Source organism: Podarcis liolepis (genome assembly GCF_965112155.1).
Source record: "Podarcis liolepis genome assembly, chromosome: 7".
Taxonomy (NCBI): Eukaryota; Metazoa; Chordata; class Lepidosauria; order Squamata; family Lacertidae; genus Podarcis; species Podarcis liolepis.
The window spans coordinates 83,599,673-83,620,139 of NC_139561.1; the positions used below are offsets into that span (position 1 = coordinate 83,599,673).

The 20,467-nt window shown below is 52.4% G+C and overlaps 2 protein-coding genes across 3 annotated transcripts in view; one reads left to right on the forward strand and one right to left on the reverse strand.

The window, feature by feature from the left end:
* The window catches only part of MEGF8 (multiple EGF like domains 8), a 65,206-nt gene extending 45,857 nt beyond the window's left edge, over nt 1-19,349 (forward strand). Inside the window, exons 33-43 of one of the 2 annotated variants that reach the window (XM_083515705.1) lie at nt 325-559; nt 1,849-1,978; nt 3,429-3,639; nt 4,936-5,150; nt 5,302-5,509; nt 6,284-6,446; nt 7,711-7,903; nt 8,584-8,754; nt 10,408-10,538; nt 11,595-11,727; nt 13,836-19,349. In XM_083515705.1, coding sequence (XP_083371831.1) covers nt 325-559; nt 1,849-1,978; nt 3,429-3,639; nt 4,936-5,150; nt 5,302-5,509; nt 6,284-6,446; nt 7,711-7,903; nt 8,584-8,754; nt 10,408-10,538; nt 11,595-11,727; nt 13,836-15,032 — 2,987 coding nt within the window. In that variant the 3' untranslated portion in view covers nt 15,033-19,349. The remainder of the gene's footprint in view (nt 1-324; nt 560-1,848; nt 1,979-3,428; nt 3,640-4,935; nt 5,151-5,301; nt 5,510-6,283; nt 6,447-7,710; nt 7,904-8,583; nt 8,755-10,407; nt 10,539-11,594; nt 11,728-13,835) is intronic. The other variant, XM_083515706.1, reaches the window with a different exon arrangement.
* On the reverse strand, nt 16,158-17,919 carry LOC310712730 (cornifelin-like). Its single transcript, XM_083516071.1, has 3 exons — nt 17,789-17,919; nt 17,329-17,465; nt 16,158-16,654 (listed from the first exon to the last, which is right to left on the reverse strand). Exons 1-3 carry the CDS (start codon nt 17,904-17,906, stop codon nt 16,562-16,564), a joined length of 348 nt encoding a protein of 115 aa, XP_083372197.1. The 5' UTR covers nt 17,907-17,919; the 3' UTR covers nt 16,158-16,561.
* Nucleotides 19,350-20,467: the final 1,118 nt, after the last annotated feature.

Here is a 20,467-nt window from a genome sequence, read left to right on the forward strand (position 1 = left end):
GATGGGCGGGGTATAAATAATAAATTATTATTATTATTATTATTATTATTATTATTATTATTATTATTCACATCATTCCTGTCCTCTGGCCAAGCTGGAGGATGAGATCCCCTTCCCATCTACTGCTTTATAAGTTCCCTAGTGCTTCCTCATCTTCTCTGTTTGCCTTGCAAATCGTTTCCTTCCATACATTTCTGAAAGAACACCTTCAGTTGTTCGCTTTGGCTGCATCGGTGCAAATATGTGCTTCCGGACGCTGTCCTTAGCCCTGTGTGTTCTCTCTCCAGTTTTGCTCATCTGTGCGTTTCCTTTTCCCCTCTGCAGCAGAAGCCGTCGTGGGAGAGCCCATCATGGAGTCCATTGCCCACGCCGTGGCCGCTGTCGGAGGGCGCATCTACCTCTCCGGGGGCTTCAACGGGGTGGCGCTGGGGCGCATGGTGGCTCTCTCCGTGCCCTCCGACCCTTGCCTCATCTTCAGCAGTCCGGAAGCCTGCAACAGGTCCAACGCCAGCTGTACCTGGTGCCACGCCAGCTGCCTCTCTGCAGATGCTGCCGAGAGGTGAGGAGGGGCAGGGTCTGGGCAAGCGGCAAAGATGAGAGAGTGGCTGGACCGTGCCTCTTGTTAGGAAACAGGACGGTGTGGTTAGCAGTTAGGGTGGGACTAGGCAAAAGCAGAGAGAAGAATTGGAGGCTGGAGCTGCTTGGGTGGAGCTCATTGGTGGCAGGAAATGCCCAGTAGTCATGGGAGTTAAAATGAGGCATTGCCAAAGCTCCATCAGGTGCTTTCAGGTTATTATAATGTAGCCATTCTAGGGAGTGCACAATGGTTAGCAAACGGATTTCACATTCGTGCTGCGTAGTTCCATAAAGTTCTATACAGAAGAGACACTGAATCCTCTACCCAAAAAATCACATTGTACTCCTAGATCCATAATTTCCCGTAAAGTACAGACGAGTGCTCCCCTTCCTGTTGCTCCCTTGCTAATTTGTTTTCCAGGCTCTTCTACTTTGCCGAAAACTCCCTTGAGCCTTACCGAACCTTTGCACTGCCATAGATACACCAAATTCCATAACCAAACCGATTAACTTTTGAATCTCAGCTGATAGATGGTTGAATCGTTTATTGGGAACAGCGTACCACCTGTTCTTAATTCTTTCATTGTGAAAATTGCTTTAAGACCCTTATTTTGGTTGTCCTCTTCCATCTTTATTTTCCTCTCATTGTTTCCATGCAAGCCAATTTTGTTTGCTCTCATCCCATAAACTTTTTTTCATCCCCTTCCTCCATTTGTTTAGAGCAGGGATGGGGAGCCTGTAGCCCTCCAGATGTGAGGGATGATGGGAGTTGTAGTCCTCTGGAGGCCTACAGGAAGATGGATGTGACCTCCTTTAACAATGTGATTCATCATGATAGCCTCTCATTTTAGATAATTTCGCTCCCTTTTAAAAAACAGATACCGTATTTTTTTCTCTATAAGACTCACTTTTTCTCTCCTAAAAAGTAAGGGGAAATGTGTGTGCGTCTTATGGAGCGAATGCAGGCTGCGCAGCTATCCCAGAATCCAGAACAGCAAGAGGGATTGCTGCTTTCGCTGCACAGCGATCCCTCTTGCTGTTCTGGCTTCTGAGATTCAGAATGTTTTTTTTCTTGTTTTCCTCCTCCAAAAACTAGGTGCGTCTTGTGGTCTGGTGTGTCTTATAGAGCGAAAAATACGGTAAATCTGGGGGGTGCAGATTACGCATTGAGAAGGTTGAGCAAATAGGGTTGACCCTATAGGTATAGGAGGAGAGTCTGGAAGAGCTTTTCCCCCACTGAGCTTCCTGGTTGCTCTCCCTTCCTTCCTGCAGGCAGGGCTGTTCTGGTGGGACCTCCTGCTTCCCCACCCCAAGGTCCGCAGATGAGTGCCGCCGGCTGAGGACCTGCAGCGAGTGCCTTGCCCAGCACCCTCGTGCCATGGCCCACAGCCTGGGCATTCCAGTGAGTAGCCCCCATCCCTCTTTCTAGCAGCTGGCCCACTGCCTGGGGAGCACCCTCTTCTTCCTTCTGTGTTGGAGGTTGCGAGGCTTCCAAACTCTGCCCTTCTGCATTCACTTTTCAGGGAGCACTGAAGGCAGGTGGTGGCCTTCGGCTCACACTGTAGTAGCACATAATCCCCACCTCTCCAGTTCCCGACGCTCCCCGAATTGGGTGCAGGGGAATGATAGGGACGTGCGGAATTTGAAGCGTGGCCAGGTATTCCAGCATGTCCCAAGGGAGTGGGTTCTGAGAACAGGGAGGGGGAAATGGCAAAAAGGATTGAGGACAGAATGGGGGTTCAAGATGACCCTAGCAGATTGGAGAACTAGGCCCAAAATGAACTTGAGTAGAGACAAATGGGAGGTTCTGCACTTAAGCAGCAAGAACTAGCTGCACAAATATAGGATGGGGAACACCTGGCTTACTAACAGTACACGTGAAAAGGATCTAGAGGTCTTGGTGGACCACAAGATGAACATGAGTCAACAGTATGATGTAGCAGGGGGGAAAGGCTAATGCTCTTCTAGGCTGCATCAACAGAAGTATAGTGTCCAGATCAAGGGAAGTCATAGCACTGCCTTGGTCATACCACACCTGGAGTACCGTGTCCAGTTCTGGGTACCACAATTTAAGATGGATATTGAAAAGCTGGAATGTGTGCAGAGGAGGGCAACAAAGATGGTCAAGGGTCTGGAAACCAAGCCTTATGAGGAACGGTTGTAGGAGTTGGGTATGTGTAGCCTGGGAAAGGGGAGAGTGAGAGGAGATTGGATAGCCATCTTCAGATATCTAAAGGGCTGTCACTTGGAGGTTGGAGCAGACTTGTTTTCTTCTGCTCTGGAGGCTACGACCCAAACCACTGAAAGGAAATTCTGACCAAACATCAGGAAGCCCTTTCTAACAGTAAGAGCTGTTCGAAAGTGGAACAGGCTCCCTTGGAAGGTGGTGGACTTGCCTTCCTTGGAGGTTTTTAAGCAGAGGTTGGATAGCCACCTGCCGTGTATGATCCAGTTGAGATTCCTGCATTGCTGGGGGCTTGGACTCGTTGACACTCAGGGCCCCTTCCAACTCTACAATTCTATGATGGAAAGTGATCTGATTGCAACCCCTAATTTCCATCTGCAGATCAGCATCAATGCTACTCAGATCACTCCCAGCGCCAGAAAGGTTACAGTGCCAGTTTATTTATAAAAATATTTGCATACTGTTGCCTTACTTTAAAAAACCAAAGTGGTTTATGACAGCCATACAATCAAAACCATATGAAAATGTAAATTTGTGAAATAGGCTTATATAAGCCAAGGGGTTGTACGGGGTTGGGGGGGTTGAAGCATTGTCGCCAGCCTTTGGTTTGTAGTGAACGCGCCCCAGTTGGGGAGGCTTTGACCTTGCATTCTGACCCCCTCCCCAGGCCTTACCCCAGTGCAAGTGGTGCACCAACTGCCCCGAGGGCGCCTGCATCGGCAGCACCGGCAGCTGCACCTCGGAGAACGACTGCCGCATTAACCAGCGCGAGATCTTCGTCGCCAGCAACTGTTCGGAGATCTCGTGCGAGGCCTCGGACTGTGCCAAGTGCACGGCTTCTGGGAAGTGCATGTGGACGCGGCAGTTCAAGCGCACAGGTGAGGGGCAAGAGGTGGGAGCCGGTGGGGGCGGGGAGGGAACCGTTGATGGGCCTTGCAGGCGGAGGGAGGAAGAGCTGAGGGGAAGGGGCTGCACAGGAGAGCAAATGGGGATTTTGTGGCTGGAAGCCCCAGGAGTGGAGACTGCTCTTGGGCAGGGGACCTGCCTGAGGGTTTGCCAGGGGCCTCTGGTTGGCCACTGTGAGAATGGGGAGTTCTGGATTAGGAGGCCCAATGGCCTGATCTTACGTTATTGGGTTCTTCAGGACAGAACACCACACTAAGTCAGCTATTGGTCAGACAGCCACTAATAATAATAATAATAATAATAATAATAATAATAATAATAATAATAATTTTTATTTATACCCCGCCCTCCCAGCCAAGGCCGGGCTCAGGGCGGCTAACAAGCAATAATAAAAACAAGTTGAATGAATACAACTTAAAACAAGATTAAAATACAATATTGAAACATTAAAATTTTAAAATGCAGCCTCATCACAGGAGGAGAAAGGAAAAAGAAAAAAGAAAGAGGGGGAGGGAATCAAATTGGCCCCAAGCCAAAGGCCAGGTGGAACAACACTGTCTTACAGGCCCTGCAGAAAGAAATCAGATCCTGCAGGGCCCTGGTCTCATGAGGCACAGCGTTCCACCAGGCGGGAGCCAGTGTTGAAAACACCCTGGCTCTGGTTGAAGCTAATCTAACTTCCTTAGGGCCTGGGACCTCTAGGGTGTTGCTATTTATGGACCATAAGGTCCTCTGTGGGGCATACCAAGAGAGGCGGTCCCGTAGGTACGAGGGTCCTAGGCCGTAGCGAATCAAAGGCAGATTTAGGGGAGCGGTTCAGTCGCAGAGGTTCAGGGACTCTGGGATTATGATGTGGAATGGAAGGTGAGAGGTGGGGGGCATGCCAAATTTGAGACCCCAAGATCTGCCACTGGTGGAATGAAGGGTGAATGGAAGCGTTTGGGGGGAGCTGATGAAAAGAGCAAAGTGAATTGGTAGTTACTTGGCTTGTGAGGGGATCCCGAGACAAAGAAATCCAAGCAGCTTTCCTGACAGCAGCAGTTTGCGGATTTCACCATGGATTTCTCCTGCCCCAGCTGCATGGAGCTCCTCTTTGTTTCTGTGGGGTGCTGTGCATGCGTCCCACGAGTCAGGCCCCTGGGTGCTTAAATGGCCCTTGGGAATCAGCTGACGTGCCTTCTAAGGCCACGTGTGAGGAAAAGGAGGAGGCGTTTTGGACACCGCAAAGGCCACCATCTCTGACTCTTCTCCTCCCTCTTCTGGCCCAGGGGAGACAAGGCGTATCTTGAGCGTGCAGCCCACCTACGACTGGACCTGCTTCAGCCACTCTCTCCTCAACGTGTCCCCCATGCCGGTGGAGTCGTCGCCTCCGCTGGCCTGCCCCACGCCGTGCCACAACCACAGCACCTGTGGGGAGTGCCTGAGCTCCAAGGGGGCCGACGGGGGCTGGCAGCAGTGTGTCTGGAGCGTCAGCTTGCAGCAGGTAATCCCTGGGGGGAGCGAGAGAGCTTGTGATTGCAGTAATTCTGCTAACTTCCTCTGCGTCATTTATTCACGGTGCAGGGTTTCGATCGGGAAAAGTGCGCCCACGTGAGTTCTAACAGGCACCCTCTTCCGCCCCTGTCTCCCCGCAGTGCATGAGCCCCACGTACCTGCCCATGCGCTGCGCAGCCGGGATGTGCGGCCGAGTGCTGAGCGGGGCCGAGAGCTGCACCCCGTCCTGCTCCCGTTTCCAGCAGTGCGCCCTCTGCATCCAGCAGCCCCGGTGCGGCTGGTGCGGCCTTCGCGGCGAGAACGGCAAAGGGCGGTGCATGGAGGGAGGGAGGAGCGGACCTCACCACGGTACGTACCGAGCAGAACCGGGAATAGGGGTGGGGTGGGGGGGTCAATGGCACCTTCTCAGGGAGGAGTGTGGAAAGTGGCGGCCCGGCAGTAATGCTCACAAATCCTAGTTGCAAACAAGGCATTTGTCCGCGAGGTCCGGAGGGTGGCAACACGAGAACGGGGCCTTCTCTGCAGTGGCTCCCCGTCTGTGGACTGCTCTCCCCAGGGAAGTTTGCCTGGCACCTTCATTATACATCTTTAGGCGCCAGGCCAAAACGTTCCTTTTTAACCAGGCCTTTGGTTGATCCGATTTACATCCCTGTTTAGGGAAGTTTTTAATGACTGATGTTTTAATGTATATTTAATCTTTTGTTGGAAGCCGCCCAGAATGGCCAGATGGGTGGGGTATAAATTACTACTACTACTACTATTATTATTATTATGCCCTTTTAAAATGTGTTCTTTTGTGGGGGGGCTATTGGGTTGTTGTTTTATTTTTATTAGGTATTTTGTGATTTTATATTTTGATTTTATTCTGTGAACTGCCCTGAGACCCCCGGGTATACGGCGGTTAATAATAATAATAATAATAATAGTAATTGTGTTTATCAGAAATACTTCCTTTTATTTGTTGTCTGGGGAAGCCCTTTGCCCAGGATTAAGTGGTTGCTCCTGGAGAGCCTGATACAAGCCGGTTGCGAGATGCAGCCCAGAAGAGCTTGAGGGCACCAGGTTGGGGGCAGCTGCTCTTAAGGATTGCCTGCAGCTCCTGTCCCTCTTGCCTCCTTGCAGGGCTGGTCGAGTCGTGTGGCCTGAAAGCAGACTGGGCCTTCATGGCCTGCCCTCCCGAGAACGAGTGCCTGAACGGGCACCACGACTGCAACGAGACCCAGAACTGCAACGACCTGCCCCACGGCTACAAGTGCACCTGCAAGAACGGCTACACGCTGGACAAGTGAGTGCCGTGGGAGGGGGACGGAGATGAAGCAGGGAACTGTAAGCCTGTGCTCTCGGCGGTAGCTGCCTCAGCTTCACTAAGTACCATTGCATTTCAGACAACTGAGCTGCGAAATCCCTTCTGTCTACCCTGGTCTCTTTAGATATTGCGCACGAACTGGCTGCTTTTCTCCATTGATGGAGGGTGGCATTTGCTGCAGCTTCACCCTCCCAAATTTAGGGGAACCCTTGTCCCTTCAGCACCCCTTCCTCCTCCAGGGTAAACGCACGTAGGTTATGTCTGTACATCACAACAGACTTTTGTTGATGGCGTGCTGAGAATGCAGAGATCCTTGCTTCGCTCTCCTCCCTGCATAAGCGACAAAGCAAGCACAATCTCTGCCTCCTGTGAAGCCTGAGCTAGAGTGCTTAGGCTTTGTTTTGCCCAAGCAAACCAAGATGTGAAGCTAAGGATTATCCCTCTCAGAACCGCAACTTGGGGTCCCCAGCTGTTGTTCGACTACAACTCCCATCATTCCTAGCCAGCCTGGCCAGAGCTCAGGGATGATGGGAGTTGTGGTTTGAGCACATCTGGGGACTCAGGCCTGAGAAAGGCTTCCTAAGGCTATCAACATCCTATAAACTATGGGTAGGCAAACTAAGGCCCGGGGGGCAAATCCTGCCCAATCGCCTTCTAAATCTGGCCCGCTGATGGTCCGGGAATCAGCGTGTTTTTACATGAGTAGAATGTGCCCTTTTATTTAAAATGCATCTCTGGGTTATTTGTGGGGCCTGCCTGGTGTTTTTACATGAGTAGAATGTTTGCTTTTATTTAAAATGCATCTCTGGGTTATTTGTGGGGCATAGGAATTCGTTCATTCCCCCCCCCAAAAAAAAATATAGTCTGGCCCCCTACAAGGTCTGAGGAACAGTGGACTGGCCCCCAGCTGAAAATGTTAGCTGACCCCTGCTATAAACTCACAGGTTCTTGTTGGGCAGGTTTTGTGGGTTTTAAAAAACATCTCATTAAGTTAAAAATCCTTTTCGCATAATTCTGTGTACCTCCGTCTCCCACTCCCATAATTTTTTGTGGCTGTCTTTCACTTCCATAGTAATGCACAGTAAACCACTCAAGTTTGCTATTAGGCAGAGCAATTTCTAGCCACTGTTTTTAGCCGGGCAACACCAGCGTATGGGAAAACCTTTGCAGAATTTCCACCGGGGGTGGGGATCGCACACGCTGTGTACCAATTGTTCTGCGCCTCCTCCTTTCTCCCTTGCAGCGTGACGGGGCTGTGCAAGCCGGTGTGTGAGCAGGGCTGCGTGAACGGGACCTGCGTGGAGCCCAACGCCTGCCAGTGCCACTTTGGCTACGTGGGGCAGAACTGCTCCGTGGAGTGCCAGTGCAACAAGCACAGCAACTGCCAGGGGGTGGAGGCCCAGGACCAGTGTTTGCAGTGCTTCAACAACACCATGGTGAGGGCAGCGGGCAGCTGAGAAGGTCCGAGGGGCGCAGGGAGAGGGCAGAAGCTGGGGGCGCAAGCGGAGGCCAGTTGGAAGAGGAGACCTGCAGCTGGGTTCACACTGGGCGGTGATGGGAGAGCATCTGTCCTCAATGCAGAAGCACCCAGGTTCAATCTCCAGGCAAGCTGGGAGACACACCCTGGGGAGCTGCTGCCAGTCAGTGTAGACAAGACTAGTTAGATGGACCAATGGTCATACTCAGTAGATGCCAGTCAGTGTAGACAAGACTGAGTTAGATGGACCAGTGGTCGGGCTCAGTAGAAAGCCAGCCTGGGAAGCTGCTGCCAGCCAGTGTAGACAAGACTAGTTAGATGGACCAGTGGTCGGACTCAGTAGAAAGCCAGCCTGGGGAGCTGCTGCCAATCAGTGTAGACAAGACTAGTTAGATGGACCAATGGTTGAACTCAGTAGAAAGCAGCCTGGGGAGCTGCTGCCAGTCAGTGTAGACAAGGCTGAGTTAGATGGACCAATGGTCAGACTCAGTAGAAAGCAGCTTCCCAAATCCCTGTGCTCCTGTATTCTTGCACGGACTTGCCTCCCTCTAAAGGCTTCCCGGCAGACCAAAAAGGCAAACCGCCGCTCTCTGTGCGTGCCTGCTCCCAACTCTGCCCCCTCGCCTCTTTTCCCCTCAGGGGCAGCACTGTGAAAAATGCCAGCCGCTCTTTGTGGGGTCGGCACTGAGTGGCGGCTCCTGTCGCCCCTGCAACACTTTCTGCCGGGGAAACAGCAACGTCTGCATCACGCGGGAGGAGTACGAGAGAGCCCGCCGGGATCCTGCCCGCTTCCCTCTGGAGCCGGCCTTGGTGAGTGCCAGTGGTGGGTGGCGGGGGAGCCGGGCCTGGCTTGCCGGGACAACTGCTAGCAGCTCCTTTGGTGTAAGCAGACCTGCCAGGTCAAAAGAGTGGCATCCATATTCTTCAGAGAATCCAATGCATGTTGGCACCTTCGTTGTGTGCCATCATCTGTAGAACTCCTGTGCTTACTGCATCATAGCCACACCTTTGAACAGGTACTTGCCTGAGTGGTGCATGCTCTAGTTATCTCTTGCTTGGACTACTGCAATGCGCTCTAATTGGGGCTACCTTTGAAGGTGCCCCTGAAACTACAACTAATCCAGAATGGGGCCGCTAGACTGGTGACATCGGTCTTGAAAGACCTACACTGGCTCCCAGTACGTTTCCGAGCACAATTCAAAGTGTTGGTGCTGACCTTTAAAGCCCTAAACGGCCTCGGTCCAGTATACCTGAAGGAGCGTCTCCACCTCCATCATTCTGCCCGGACACTGAGGTCCAGTGCCAAGGGCCTTCTGGTGGTTCCCTCACTGTGAGAAGCCAAGTTACAGAGAACCAAGCAGAGGGCCTTCTCGGTAGTGGCACCCGCCCTGTGGAACGCCCTCCTACCAGATGTCAGAGAAAAAAACTACCAGACTTTTAGAAGACATCTGAAGGCATCCCTGTTTAGGGAAGCTTTTAATGTTTAATAGGTTATTGTATTTAAATATTCTATTGGAAGCCGCTCATAGTGGCTGGGCGGGGTATAAATAAATTATTATTATTATTATTATTATTATTATTATTATTACTACTACTTTTTTTGGTCACTCCTCCGTGTACCTGTAAAATAGACGAATGAGCACTTGCCGCTAGTGCTGGCATACGCATGGGGTGCTATTCAACTACGTTGCTCAGCACAGACCTGCTGAAATTAATGGGCCCAATTTAGCCATGCTCATTTATTTCAATGGGCCTCCCCTGAGTAAAAGATAGTTTTAACTGTTGCATTTCTATCCCTCCTTTTCTCCAAGGAGCTCGAGGTGACCTACGGGGTTCTCTTCTTCCCCGTTTTATCCTCATAGCAACCCTGCGAGGTAGTTCAGTGCCACCCACACTGTGCACTTTTCTCTGCATGAGAAATAAATCGCCTTTCTTGAGAAAAGGCAGTGATTTAAGGCTCCTTGCCTCCCTCGAAATACATATTTCCTAGTTGCATTTTGAAGCTGGCCTTCGCGCCCACGAATACACAAAACACTTGCTGCTGGGTCTAATGGAAACGCAGCAGCGTGCAAGTCTTGGGCAGGTTACTTGAAGCCCCATTCCACTATAACCAGCCAGTGCCGTAGCGTGGGGGGTGCAGGGGGGGCCGGCCGCACCGGGCGCAACATCTGGGGGTTAGGGTTAGGGGGTGCAAATCCACGGGTTAGGGGGCGCAAATCCACGGGTTAGGGGGCGCAAATCCACGGGTTAGGGGGGCGCAAATTACTTGCCTTGCCCCGGGTGCTGACAACCCACGCTACGCCACTGTAACCAGCTGCCTTTCAGAGAGAGAAAATGCGTTTGCGTCACGACAGGATCAGCATTTGCGTCAGAGGATTGTGAGCCTGGGGAGCCTAGTCTGCTGCCAGGGGAAAATGCACGGGTGGGAAGTCACATTTCGCTCGTCTCCCTGCCTCCCCACAGATCCCCAAATGGGTGGCAGAAGGGCCAGCTGAGGACGCCGCCGTGTGCGTGAACTGTCAGAACAACAGCTTTGGGGAGAAATGCGAGAGCTGCCTGCACGGCTACTTCCTGCTGGAGGGAAAGTGCACCAAGTAAGGAGCCGGGAGGCCAAGGCTGAGTCTCGTTCTTATTTATTTTTTTTAAAAACAAACATATGCTGCTTTCTAGGGCAAAACCTATCCCAGGGCTTCTTCCCATCATATGCAGTATCAATAAAACCACAGTATCAAACTGAAACATTGTGACGCTACAACGGCAGCAGTAAAAACAACAGAGAATGCCACATATTAAAAGCACTTAGAAACAGGTTTCCCACAATATCTGGTTGGCTGGGATTTCGGGCACGGATCTGCCACTGGCTGGAGCCTTTCATGACCGTTCTTATACAGTGGTACCTCGGGTTACATACGCTTCAGGTTACACACTCAGCTAACCCAGAAATAGTACCTCGGGTTAAGAACTTTGCTTCAGGATAAGAACAGAAATTGCATCACGGTGGCGCGGTGGCAGTGGGAGGCCCCATTAACTAAAGTGGTGTTTCAGGGTTAAGAACAGTTTCAGGTTAAGAACGGACCTCCATAAGTACATAACCAGAGGTACCATTGTAGTCTTACGTTCAGTGTCCATTTAAAAACCAGTGGAATTGGGAATGGGTGGGCCATGCATATACCGTATTTTTCGCTCCACAAGACGCACCCGACAATAAGACGCACCTTGTTTTTAGCGGACGAAAACAAGAAAAATAATATTCTGAATCAAATGTTGTTGAAGAGGCTTTGCTCGGCTATCCCTAAACCAGAACAGCAAGAGGGATTGCTGCGCAGCAATCCCTCTTGCTGTTCTGGCTTCAGCGAAAGCTGCGCAGCCTGCATTAGCTCTGTAAGACGCACACACATTTCCACTTACTTTTTAGGAGGGAAAAGGTGCGTCTTAGAGAGCGAAATATGCAGTATCTCCCTAGGGGCAGGCATGCTTCTGAATACTGGTTTCTGGAAGTCACAGGAGCGGTGGGGGCTCTTGTGGTTGGGGCTTTCAATAGGCATCTGGCTATTGTGAGATCAGGAATGCCAGACTGGCTTGGCTGTTGCTCTGATCCAGGAGGGCTCTGCTCATGTTCTTGTGTCTCCCGGTGACCCCTCTCCTCCCAGGTGCCAGTGCAACGGCCACGCTGACTCGTGCAACGAGCTGGATGGGACCGGCTGCCCCTGCCAGAACAACACGGAGACAGGAGGCTGCCAGAACAGTGCCCAGTCAGACAAAAAGGACTGCTATAAGCAACAGGTGAGGGGCGGGGCTGCGGCCGCAGGAGGCGGGTCCTTGGCAGGGATGAAAGAAGCTTACGGAACAAGGCGCAGTCCATCCGGAAGTTCTCCCGCACAATCCCCACTGCGATAACTGGGAGCCGTGCAAGATCACACATGGGGCAGGGGACAGAATCATTTCTCTCCCAAGCACAGTGTCTCCAGGCAGAGGTGTACCTAGGCTCCCTTGCCCTCAGCTGGGAGAGATCTTGTAGCAGAAATGGAAAAAGTTTGTTTTTTGTCACCTTTCGTGCTCTGCCGGCGACTTCCTCTGCAGCCATCAGGGTTGGGTCTGCTCTGCTCTGCCTCCCTCCCTCTGCTTGCTGCTTTCCCTTCTGGCTCCTCCCTCCCTCCCTTTCTCCTGCTCCTGCAACTCTCACCTGCTTTCTTCATCTTTCTTCTCTCCAAACCCTAGTGGGCTCTCCACACATACGCCTAATAGCGCCATCGGCCAACTGAGGCTGCTGTGATTGCTCACACCAGCAACCACATTCCTCCGCCAAGGCACCCAGGGGAGCTTGCATACCTTGCCCAGCATGCAGAGCAGCCCAGGGAGTGCATAGATGGGCAGGCAGAGTGGGGAGGGGCAATTTTCGCGGCCCCCTGGGCCTGTGTCCTTGGCAGCAGCCCAACCCCTAGGTACATCCCTGTCTCCAGGCCATGCAGGAGAACTTCCAGGCAAACAAAGATTTCTGAGCAAAGCACATAATTAACCCATGGAACTCCTTGCCACATGCTTTTGTGTTGGGCTGTGATTGCATAAACCTACGTAGCCTCTTGATAGTGACCTGCCATGGTAGCCAGAACATCATTCTCTGTTCAGAAATCGCATACCACTGCTAGGAGATAAAAAGAGTGTAGGTGATGTCCTTTTTGCCACACCCTCTGTGGTATTTGGATGACTAATCTTGGCAGGAAGACCAATAGGGACCGTATTGTGTTGTAAATCTGTGCAGGGACAGCAAAAGCACACAATGTGGTGGTTATGGGGCATTTCTAATAATAATAATAATAATAATAATAATAATAATAATAATAATTATTATTATTATTATTATTATTATTATTATTATTATTATTATTATTTATTTCCCTGCCCTCCCCAGCCGAAGCCGGGCTCAGAGCGGCTAACATCAAATGTATAACACATTAACATAAAATCAGACAATCAATTAAAATACATCCTCAAATCAGATCAGGATCAGAATAAAATCCAATCAGATGGCAACCCGCAGATTAGGGTTGGGGACCTTAAATGCTCACCAGGCCCAACTGTTTGTGCTGAACTTATATGGGCCTGTGAGAAAAATTGGGAGGCCACTTTCATGCAAGTTCTTATGAAAGGGGAGAGGGAGTCAGACTGAACCCTGACCAAAGGCCTGGCAGAACAGCTCCGTCTTGCAGGCCCTGCGGAAAGATGTCAAGTCCTGCAGGGCCCTAGTCTCTTGTGACAGAGCGTTCCACCAGATTGGAGCCACAGCCGAAAAAGCCCTGGCTCTAGTTGAGGCCAGCCTAGCTTCTCTGTGGCCTGGGACCTTCAGGATGTTTTTATTTGAAGACCGTAAGTTCCTCTGTGGGACATACCAGGAGAGGCGGTCCCGTAGGTACGAGGGTCCTAGACCATATAGGGTTTTAAAGGTTTAAACCAACACCTTAAACCTGATTCTGTACCCCACCGGGAGCCAGTGCAGCTGGTATAGCACCCAGTGAATGTGATCTCGCAGCAAGGACCCCATAAGGAGTCTCGCCGCGGCATTCTGCACCCGCTGGAGTTTCTGGGTCAGTCTCAAGGGCAGCCCCACGTAGAGTGAGTTACAATAATCCAGTCTGGAGGTGACCGTTGCGTGGATCACAGTGGCTAGGTCAGGGCAAGGACCTGCAGAACACCTTGTGCCACCGTTCAACTGGGAGAAGCAAAGTGAATTTAGCAAAGTAGTAAAGATTTTCGAATAAGAAGCAACAGTGCAGAGTCGTTTCATTTGTGCCCCTTTCACAGAGTGAAGAATTTGTGTAGGGTGGGCATGAGACAGCTTGCGTGACCCCCCAGTCCCACTAAACTGATCTGCCTTCCCCCCTTGTCCCCAACAGTGTGCCAAGTGCCGCGAGTTTTTCCACGGCAACCCGGTGGGCGGCCACCAGTGCTACCGGCTGATCATCGTGGACCAAGAGAGCTGCTTTGACCCGACGTCGCAGCTCAACTGCTTCCACGAGCCCAACATCAAGAACCTGCTGCTCGGCCGCTCTGTCTTCTTCGGCGTCCAGCCCAAATTCACCAACGTGGACATCCGCATCACCATCGACGTGACCTTTGGTGGGGTGGACGTCTACATCTCCACCTCCTACGAGATGTTTGTGGTGGACGTGGACCGGGCCACGGGCTTCCACTCCGTGCGCGTCGTGCCGCCGGGGGAAGAGGCGGGCGGGCGCAGCGGCCTCGGCAACGGGAGCCAGCCCTCTCCGGCCGTGCGAGAGGCGCGGACCCACGGGCTCATCACCTACATCACCGTGCGGGAGCAGCAAGCGGTGCTGGTCGTGCGAGCTGTCCGGGACCGAGTGGTCATCACCTACCCGCACGAGATCCACGCCCTGAAATCCAGCCGTTTCTACGTCATCCTTCTGGGCATTGGGGGCACCAGCCCCAACGTCACTGAGTCCCAGGGGCTGCTCTTCTTCCGCCAAGACCAGGCCCACATTGACCTCTTTGTCTTCTTCTCCGTCTTCTTCTCCTGCTTCTTCCTCTTCCTCTCCGTCTGCGTCCTGCTCTGGAAGGTCAAGCAGTTCCTGGACCTGCGGCATGAGCAGCGGCGCCACCTGCAGGAGATGACCAAGATGGCCAGCCGGCCTTTCGCTAAAGTGACCATCTATTTCGAGCCAGATGCGCTGGGGGCTGCGGCTGAGCTGGTCTTCCTCCCTGCGCGGCCCCACAAGCACCCTGCGCTGACCGCTGCCCAGCCCAGCCGGCTGAAGCCATACCACGAGGTACCCTACCCTGTGGCCCACTTCCGACGCTCTGAGCCCTTCCTCTCCCACCTGATGGGCTACTCCTACTCCAGCTTCCGGGTGGGACCCATCACCCTGGAGCCGACGGACGACGGGATGGCCGGGGTGGCCACGGTCCTCTTCCAGCTGCCCGGAGGACTGCAGGCCCCTAACCGTGCCTGCCTGGGCTCCGCCCTCGTCACCCTGCGCCACAATCTCCAGGACTACTGCAGCAGCAGCCACGGAGTCAGCAGCTCCCGCAAAGGACTCCTCAGCCACGAGAACCTCACGAGCATGTCCCTCTGAGCCGCCGGGGGAGCCCTGCCGGGCTTCGGAAGGGATGGGACTCGTTGCCTGTGTCGCCTGCTCAGCAACCCTTCGCCGCCTCAGGGAGGCAGCCTAGAAGGGGTGCGCAGGAGAAGCGCCTTTGCGCATGGAAGGCAAGGGAAGCATCTCCCGTTATCATGTCATGGAACACAGACCTTGCCACCAGAGGGCGCCGCTGTACTCCTGCAGCTCCAAAGTGTTGGTGTGGGGAGGGAGGGGGCCTCTCTAGCGCCAGCTCCCTCCCCGTCTCCCTTGTGCAGCTGCGTAGGAAGGAGTGGGCAGCAAGTGGCCGCCAGCCCAACTCTTCTTCTGCATTAAAAGTCAGGGACAGGTTTGTCGGAAGGAAACTCCATGTGTTTGTTTGCAGAGGGGATTTGACATCCCCTCTCTGATTTTTCTCAGTGTTGTTTTCCTTTTTTTGCGTTTTAACCCCGTCCCTCCCACCTACTTTTGTTACAGTCCTTTGGCCACCACTGCCTGCCCACCCACCCCCTGCACACAGACACCGAAAGCCCTCAGAAGGTCATAGAGTTTCCCTGACACTGTTTCCTTCCTTAGCAAAATAGCCGAGCTGGAGGTGGTTTTGTGGAGTCAACACAATCAAGTGCTGAATGGGCCGTTGCCAAACCTGGTGCCACCTGGATGTTGTTGGACTACAACTCCCATCAGCCCCCAGCCCGCACACCAGGTTGCCAAAGAGATGGCTTACGGAAACCTTTCATGTATTGTACAACTTCAGACTATGGGGGGCGGAGTTGGGGTTCAGGTTTGAGAAACACTCGCTGCACCTACGACTCTAGGGCACCAGGAAGAAGGGCTTGTGCCAAGCCTTTCCGCACGTGTCACATGGCTTCAAATGGCACAGCCTAGGAAAAGCTTTATTCCCTCGATCCCTGCATTGCAGTGGGTTGGACTAGATGACCCTTGGGGTCCCTTCCAACTCTACAGTTCTATGACTGAAGACAACTGGCCCTTCTGTTTTGCTCAGCATTTTGAGAACCGCAGCTTCGCTTCCCAGGGATGTTGCATCACAGTTCTGAGTCAACTGCCTTTTGTGTATGCAGCTTCTTGACCCAACCCCTGGAAGCTGAAGAATCGAGACGCTTTGCTGCAGGAGGAGAGCTGTACCCCCCTCCCCAACTTATTTATTTACAACGCCAGCAACTTCCTATGTGCACACAGTGTAATATTAACAGGGGGAGAGAGGGCGATGTGGCTCTCCCCACACACACTGGAGGAGCAGGTTGTGACTGTCCTTAGTGAAGCAACACCTGAAGTCCAGTGAGAGGCACAAGCCACGACAGTCCAAAGCTTGCAGTTCTCCTATGCCTGCGCTTCATCAGTCGGCTGGAAACCAACTTGGCAGCGCTTTGCAACTCAGCTTCAAAGCTTCCCCGAGTGGTTCGGTTCAGTTCATTCCAGGCACCTGAGCCCCACAGCACCCCCAACGCAGTAGGGGACGGGGCTGACCAGCAAGAGGGTTCCAGAGTGTCCAGCTCAGGATGAGGCTAACAACATGGGCTCTTCAGCTCTCGTGCCATTTGGCACAGAGCGCAGGGGCAGCAGAAACAGAAAGCGCACCAGTCGCAGCACACGCAGCCCTGTGGAAGAGGAGAGGACCATCAGTCGGGGAAAGCCTTGTCTTCGCTCCTGCCTCCAAGCGCCTCCCCACTGCCCCAGATTAAACACCGAACATAGCCAGTGTAGATTGCCTGCTTTAAACCCAATCTAACAGCCATTCCATCTTTGGTTCCGTGGAGGGTTTTCGGCAGAATTCTCAGCACCTCAAACCAGTTCCCACTAATAGCAGGGATGGCATGATGGGAACTATCTACTGATAGGATGTGCTCTCAAGATGAGACCCCCTGGATCTGCATAGCAGCCTGTGTCTCCCCAAACTCTGTCCTCTGGCCAAACTGCACCAATCCGGCAACCTCTCCCTTTTCTCCACATTGGACTTTGGTATGTCGTGGTCAAGAGGAAGAGCTGCGAGCTTCCGTCTCACCAGTGGCTAATTCCTTGACTCTACCAGACGATGGGCTGCAGCCCGACAAAGAACGTTGGCTGCTGCAACAGCTGCTGCGGTGGGATAGAGCTCTGGTGTCCATTGTGCGAAAGGCTGCAGAGCTCTGTGCATTTGCTCCCTGCCTGCCTGCCTGCACCTCCCTCCTTCACCCTGGCTATAACTCCCGTGTGCCAAGCGGAGAGCTCGCTTTTGCGCCTCCTGGCAATCACCTGCTGGAACTTTCCCAGAAGTCCCCCCGGAGACGGGTACCTTGATGCGCAGCTGTTCTCTCAGGCCCGTCCGCATGGCCACAAGAGCCCCCGGCAGGAAGGGGACGCAGAAGCACTCGCCGTACTGCGCGGCCACCTTGCACATGAGGCAGGGAAGGCAGAAGATCCCGCAGAAACCTGGGGGAGGGGGCAGAGAGGGCTTCAGTTTGACATGGAGATTGCCAGGTTGAGCCCTGGACAATTTTCTGCAACGCTAACACTCTGCACTGGACCCTGAAGCTGAGCGCCTCTGATCCGAATACCTGTAAATCAGCAAACGGGTACAGAAGAACAGAGCCTCCATTGGGGAAAGACATGGCTTTGAGGGAGGCTTGAGCCCTGCACCTAAGAGGTGCCAGGCAGCAGTAGGGTGGCTTTGCTGCAAGATGGGGCGCGAAGCAGCCGTGTCCAGGGTATCCTCCTCCCTGCCCCCAGCATGGTCAGTCCCCAGCAACACTCACATATCGATTGGTCCGAGCTGCAGTCCGTCAATCCCGATTTCCAATCCCTGTATGGACACGGGCAGCTGCTGTTAATGGCCGCAGGCTGAGTGACCACAGGGCAAGGCTGGAAAGCCATGAAGGAGAATGGTGCCAGGAAGAGAAGGCACTCCGGGGATCGGAAGGAAGAGGTCGCCAAGTATCAGCTCCCAGTCACAGGGATCCAGTTTTCAGCTACTTTCCCAGTTAGATATCACCCGGGGGGGAGCGCTTGAATTACCGAGACTCGTGTCTTACGGAGCAGTTTGGAGGAATTTGCAAAGGCTTGCAGCTGGAACACAGCGCACCTGCGATGATGGGAGGCCGTGGGTGTGAGTCTTGGCACACAGAAGAGAAGGTGGTTGCAGGTTGCACAGAATCCCAAAGCTCATTTTGCTACTGTTCCTGCCACTCCAAACTGGCGGCAGGGAAAAGATTATAATTTCAAAAGGAGGCTGAACGTGCAACACAGCTGGAGAAGGAAGGTGCGTGGGTGTCAAACCACTGACTCAGAAATGCCTTCAGCTGCACTCAGTGGCCAGGCTTTTAAAGGGAAGGGCGTCTCCAGGTGTGAAATGGCTTGAAAGCCCTGCCCCCTGACCCCAAATGTGCAGTGGCAAGCTGTGCTGTTTGAACAGCGATGAGAAACGTGCATTCAACGGTCTGCCACATGCCAGCCTTGTAGGTGGCACCAGATTATTCAGGAAGGTAAAATCTGCATAGAACTGTCCAGGAACTCTTCTAAATGGGGTGGCTGGGAAATGGTATGGAAGTTGTTCAGCGTAAGTGCGGAGAAGCCCGGGTGGGGGTGAATCCTGACTCGATGTGCATGCCGTTGGGGCTCAAGATTGGCTGTAGCGTAACCGCTGATGATGGGTTTGTCTTCAGGTGGGTGGAACAAGCACTTCTCCAGAAAGCAAACAAGCCAGGCCTCAGGGTGTTCCGTGTTGTGCAAGTGCAATAAGCTTTGCACAGGTGCACCAAAGTGCAAAAAGGTTACTTGTGTATTTTGAAGAAGCAATAGTGTAGGATGGCGGGGTGGTGGGCATCATTCAGCCCACCCTGGCAACTTGGAAGTGGCACCTAAAAACAGCAAGACCCCTCGGAAACTGCTCTGCACCGTTAGCAGCAGTTGTTTTCAGGGATCTAAGGAAGAGCACTGATTTCCAGGGATCTGGGGACTGTGGCAGCAGACCCCCCCCCCCCCGTTCTGCTGCCTCCACGTTATTGAGCGTTTCAGCTCAGTAACATGGGAGCGTTTCAGTCGACAGTCATCACAGCGCTTCATGGGATTGTAACAGACTTGGACTGAACCTGGTGCACTCTGAAAGCTCTCCCCACAAATTGGGTCAAAGCAGTGCAGATCATTTCCCCCTGCAGAGTTGGCAGCTGACCCCTTGCTCACGTAGCCGAGCTCACCAAGCAGCCCATCTGCATGCCAGTTGCTTCATTGTTAAGAACGACACGAGCCAATAAGTAAATTATTGACGGATTTGACACATGAGTACATGATGGTTTTTTTTCAATAAAATCTTATAAATTATTTGAGCACCTCTTTATGGCAGGGGGTGTGTGTTTATCTGTTTTCAGACAACAGGATGGCTTCGTTTTCTTAACTGCTGAGGTTTGACCAGTTTTAATAAAGTAAGACCAGTTTTATAGTAGGTCAGGCATAGGCAAACTTGGCCCTCCAGATGTTTTGGGACCACAACTCCCATCATCCCTAGCTAACAGGACCAGTGGTCAGGGATGATGGGAATTGTGCTACAAAACATCTGGAGGGCCAAGTTTGCCTATGCCTGGCATAGGTCTATCAATGGCTAATAGTCATGCTGTATTTGCTCCTGGAGAGATGTAATTAATCTTTACACTCCTAGTTCCCAAGAGGTTGTGTTGACCCTCTGCAGCTGAGCATAGGGACCCACCCACACCTCAGCTTAACGTGGCCTGTGAATCTCGCCTGCTTCCTCTCATTCCTCCTCATTCATGCGGCATTTTCCAATTGCTGCCAACCCATACTTTCCCCCTAAATCCAGATATTCCTTAGTAATACTAGCACATCGGTGAGTGTGCTACACGGTGTTGTTGGCACCCATCTTGTCTCTAGAGATAATGGAGTGTGCCTCTGGAGGGTGAAATCAAACCGCTGTGTTACCAGCACCAAAGTTTTTCCTCCTGACCTTAAAGATTTGTTTTTTTAAACAAACAAACAAACAAATGGGAGGATTAAGGTTTTGTATCCTGTTACAGCCCCTACTACATCAAGATGCAGACCCTCTCACGGCTTCATTTCTATATACTACTGGCAAAGTCGGCACCCTGACAAGCCCCAAAGGGATACCAAGGCTTAAAACAGTGAGAAAAAGTCCACACCCAGATTAGTTTTTAATTAACAGCTTCTATGAAGAGGAGTTTGGCTTTAAATTTAAAAGGGCAAAGGGAGCTTCGTTTGCTGGGAAGTTAGGCAGTCTTAGATGCTTCGTGAGCCTGATTTTTTTCTGGGACGGCTCAGCAACATTTCCTAAAAGCAAGGGGTTGTCTCGCAGTTTCCAGCCCCCATCCTTTATTGAAACAAAAAGCCCAATCTTTCGTTGTGCAAGTCCTTCCAATGAGCTCCTAATTTAGCTGCCCGAATTGCCTGCTGCATGGTGAAATCCCACT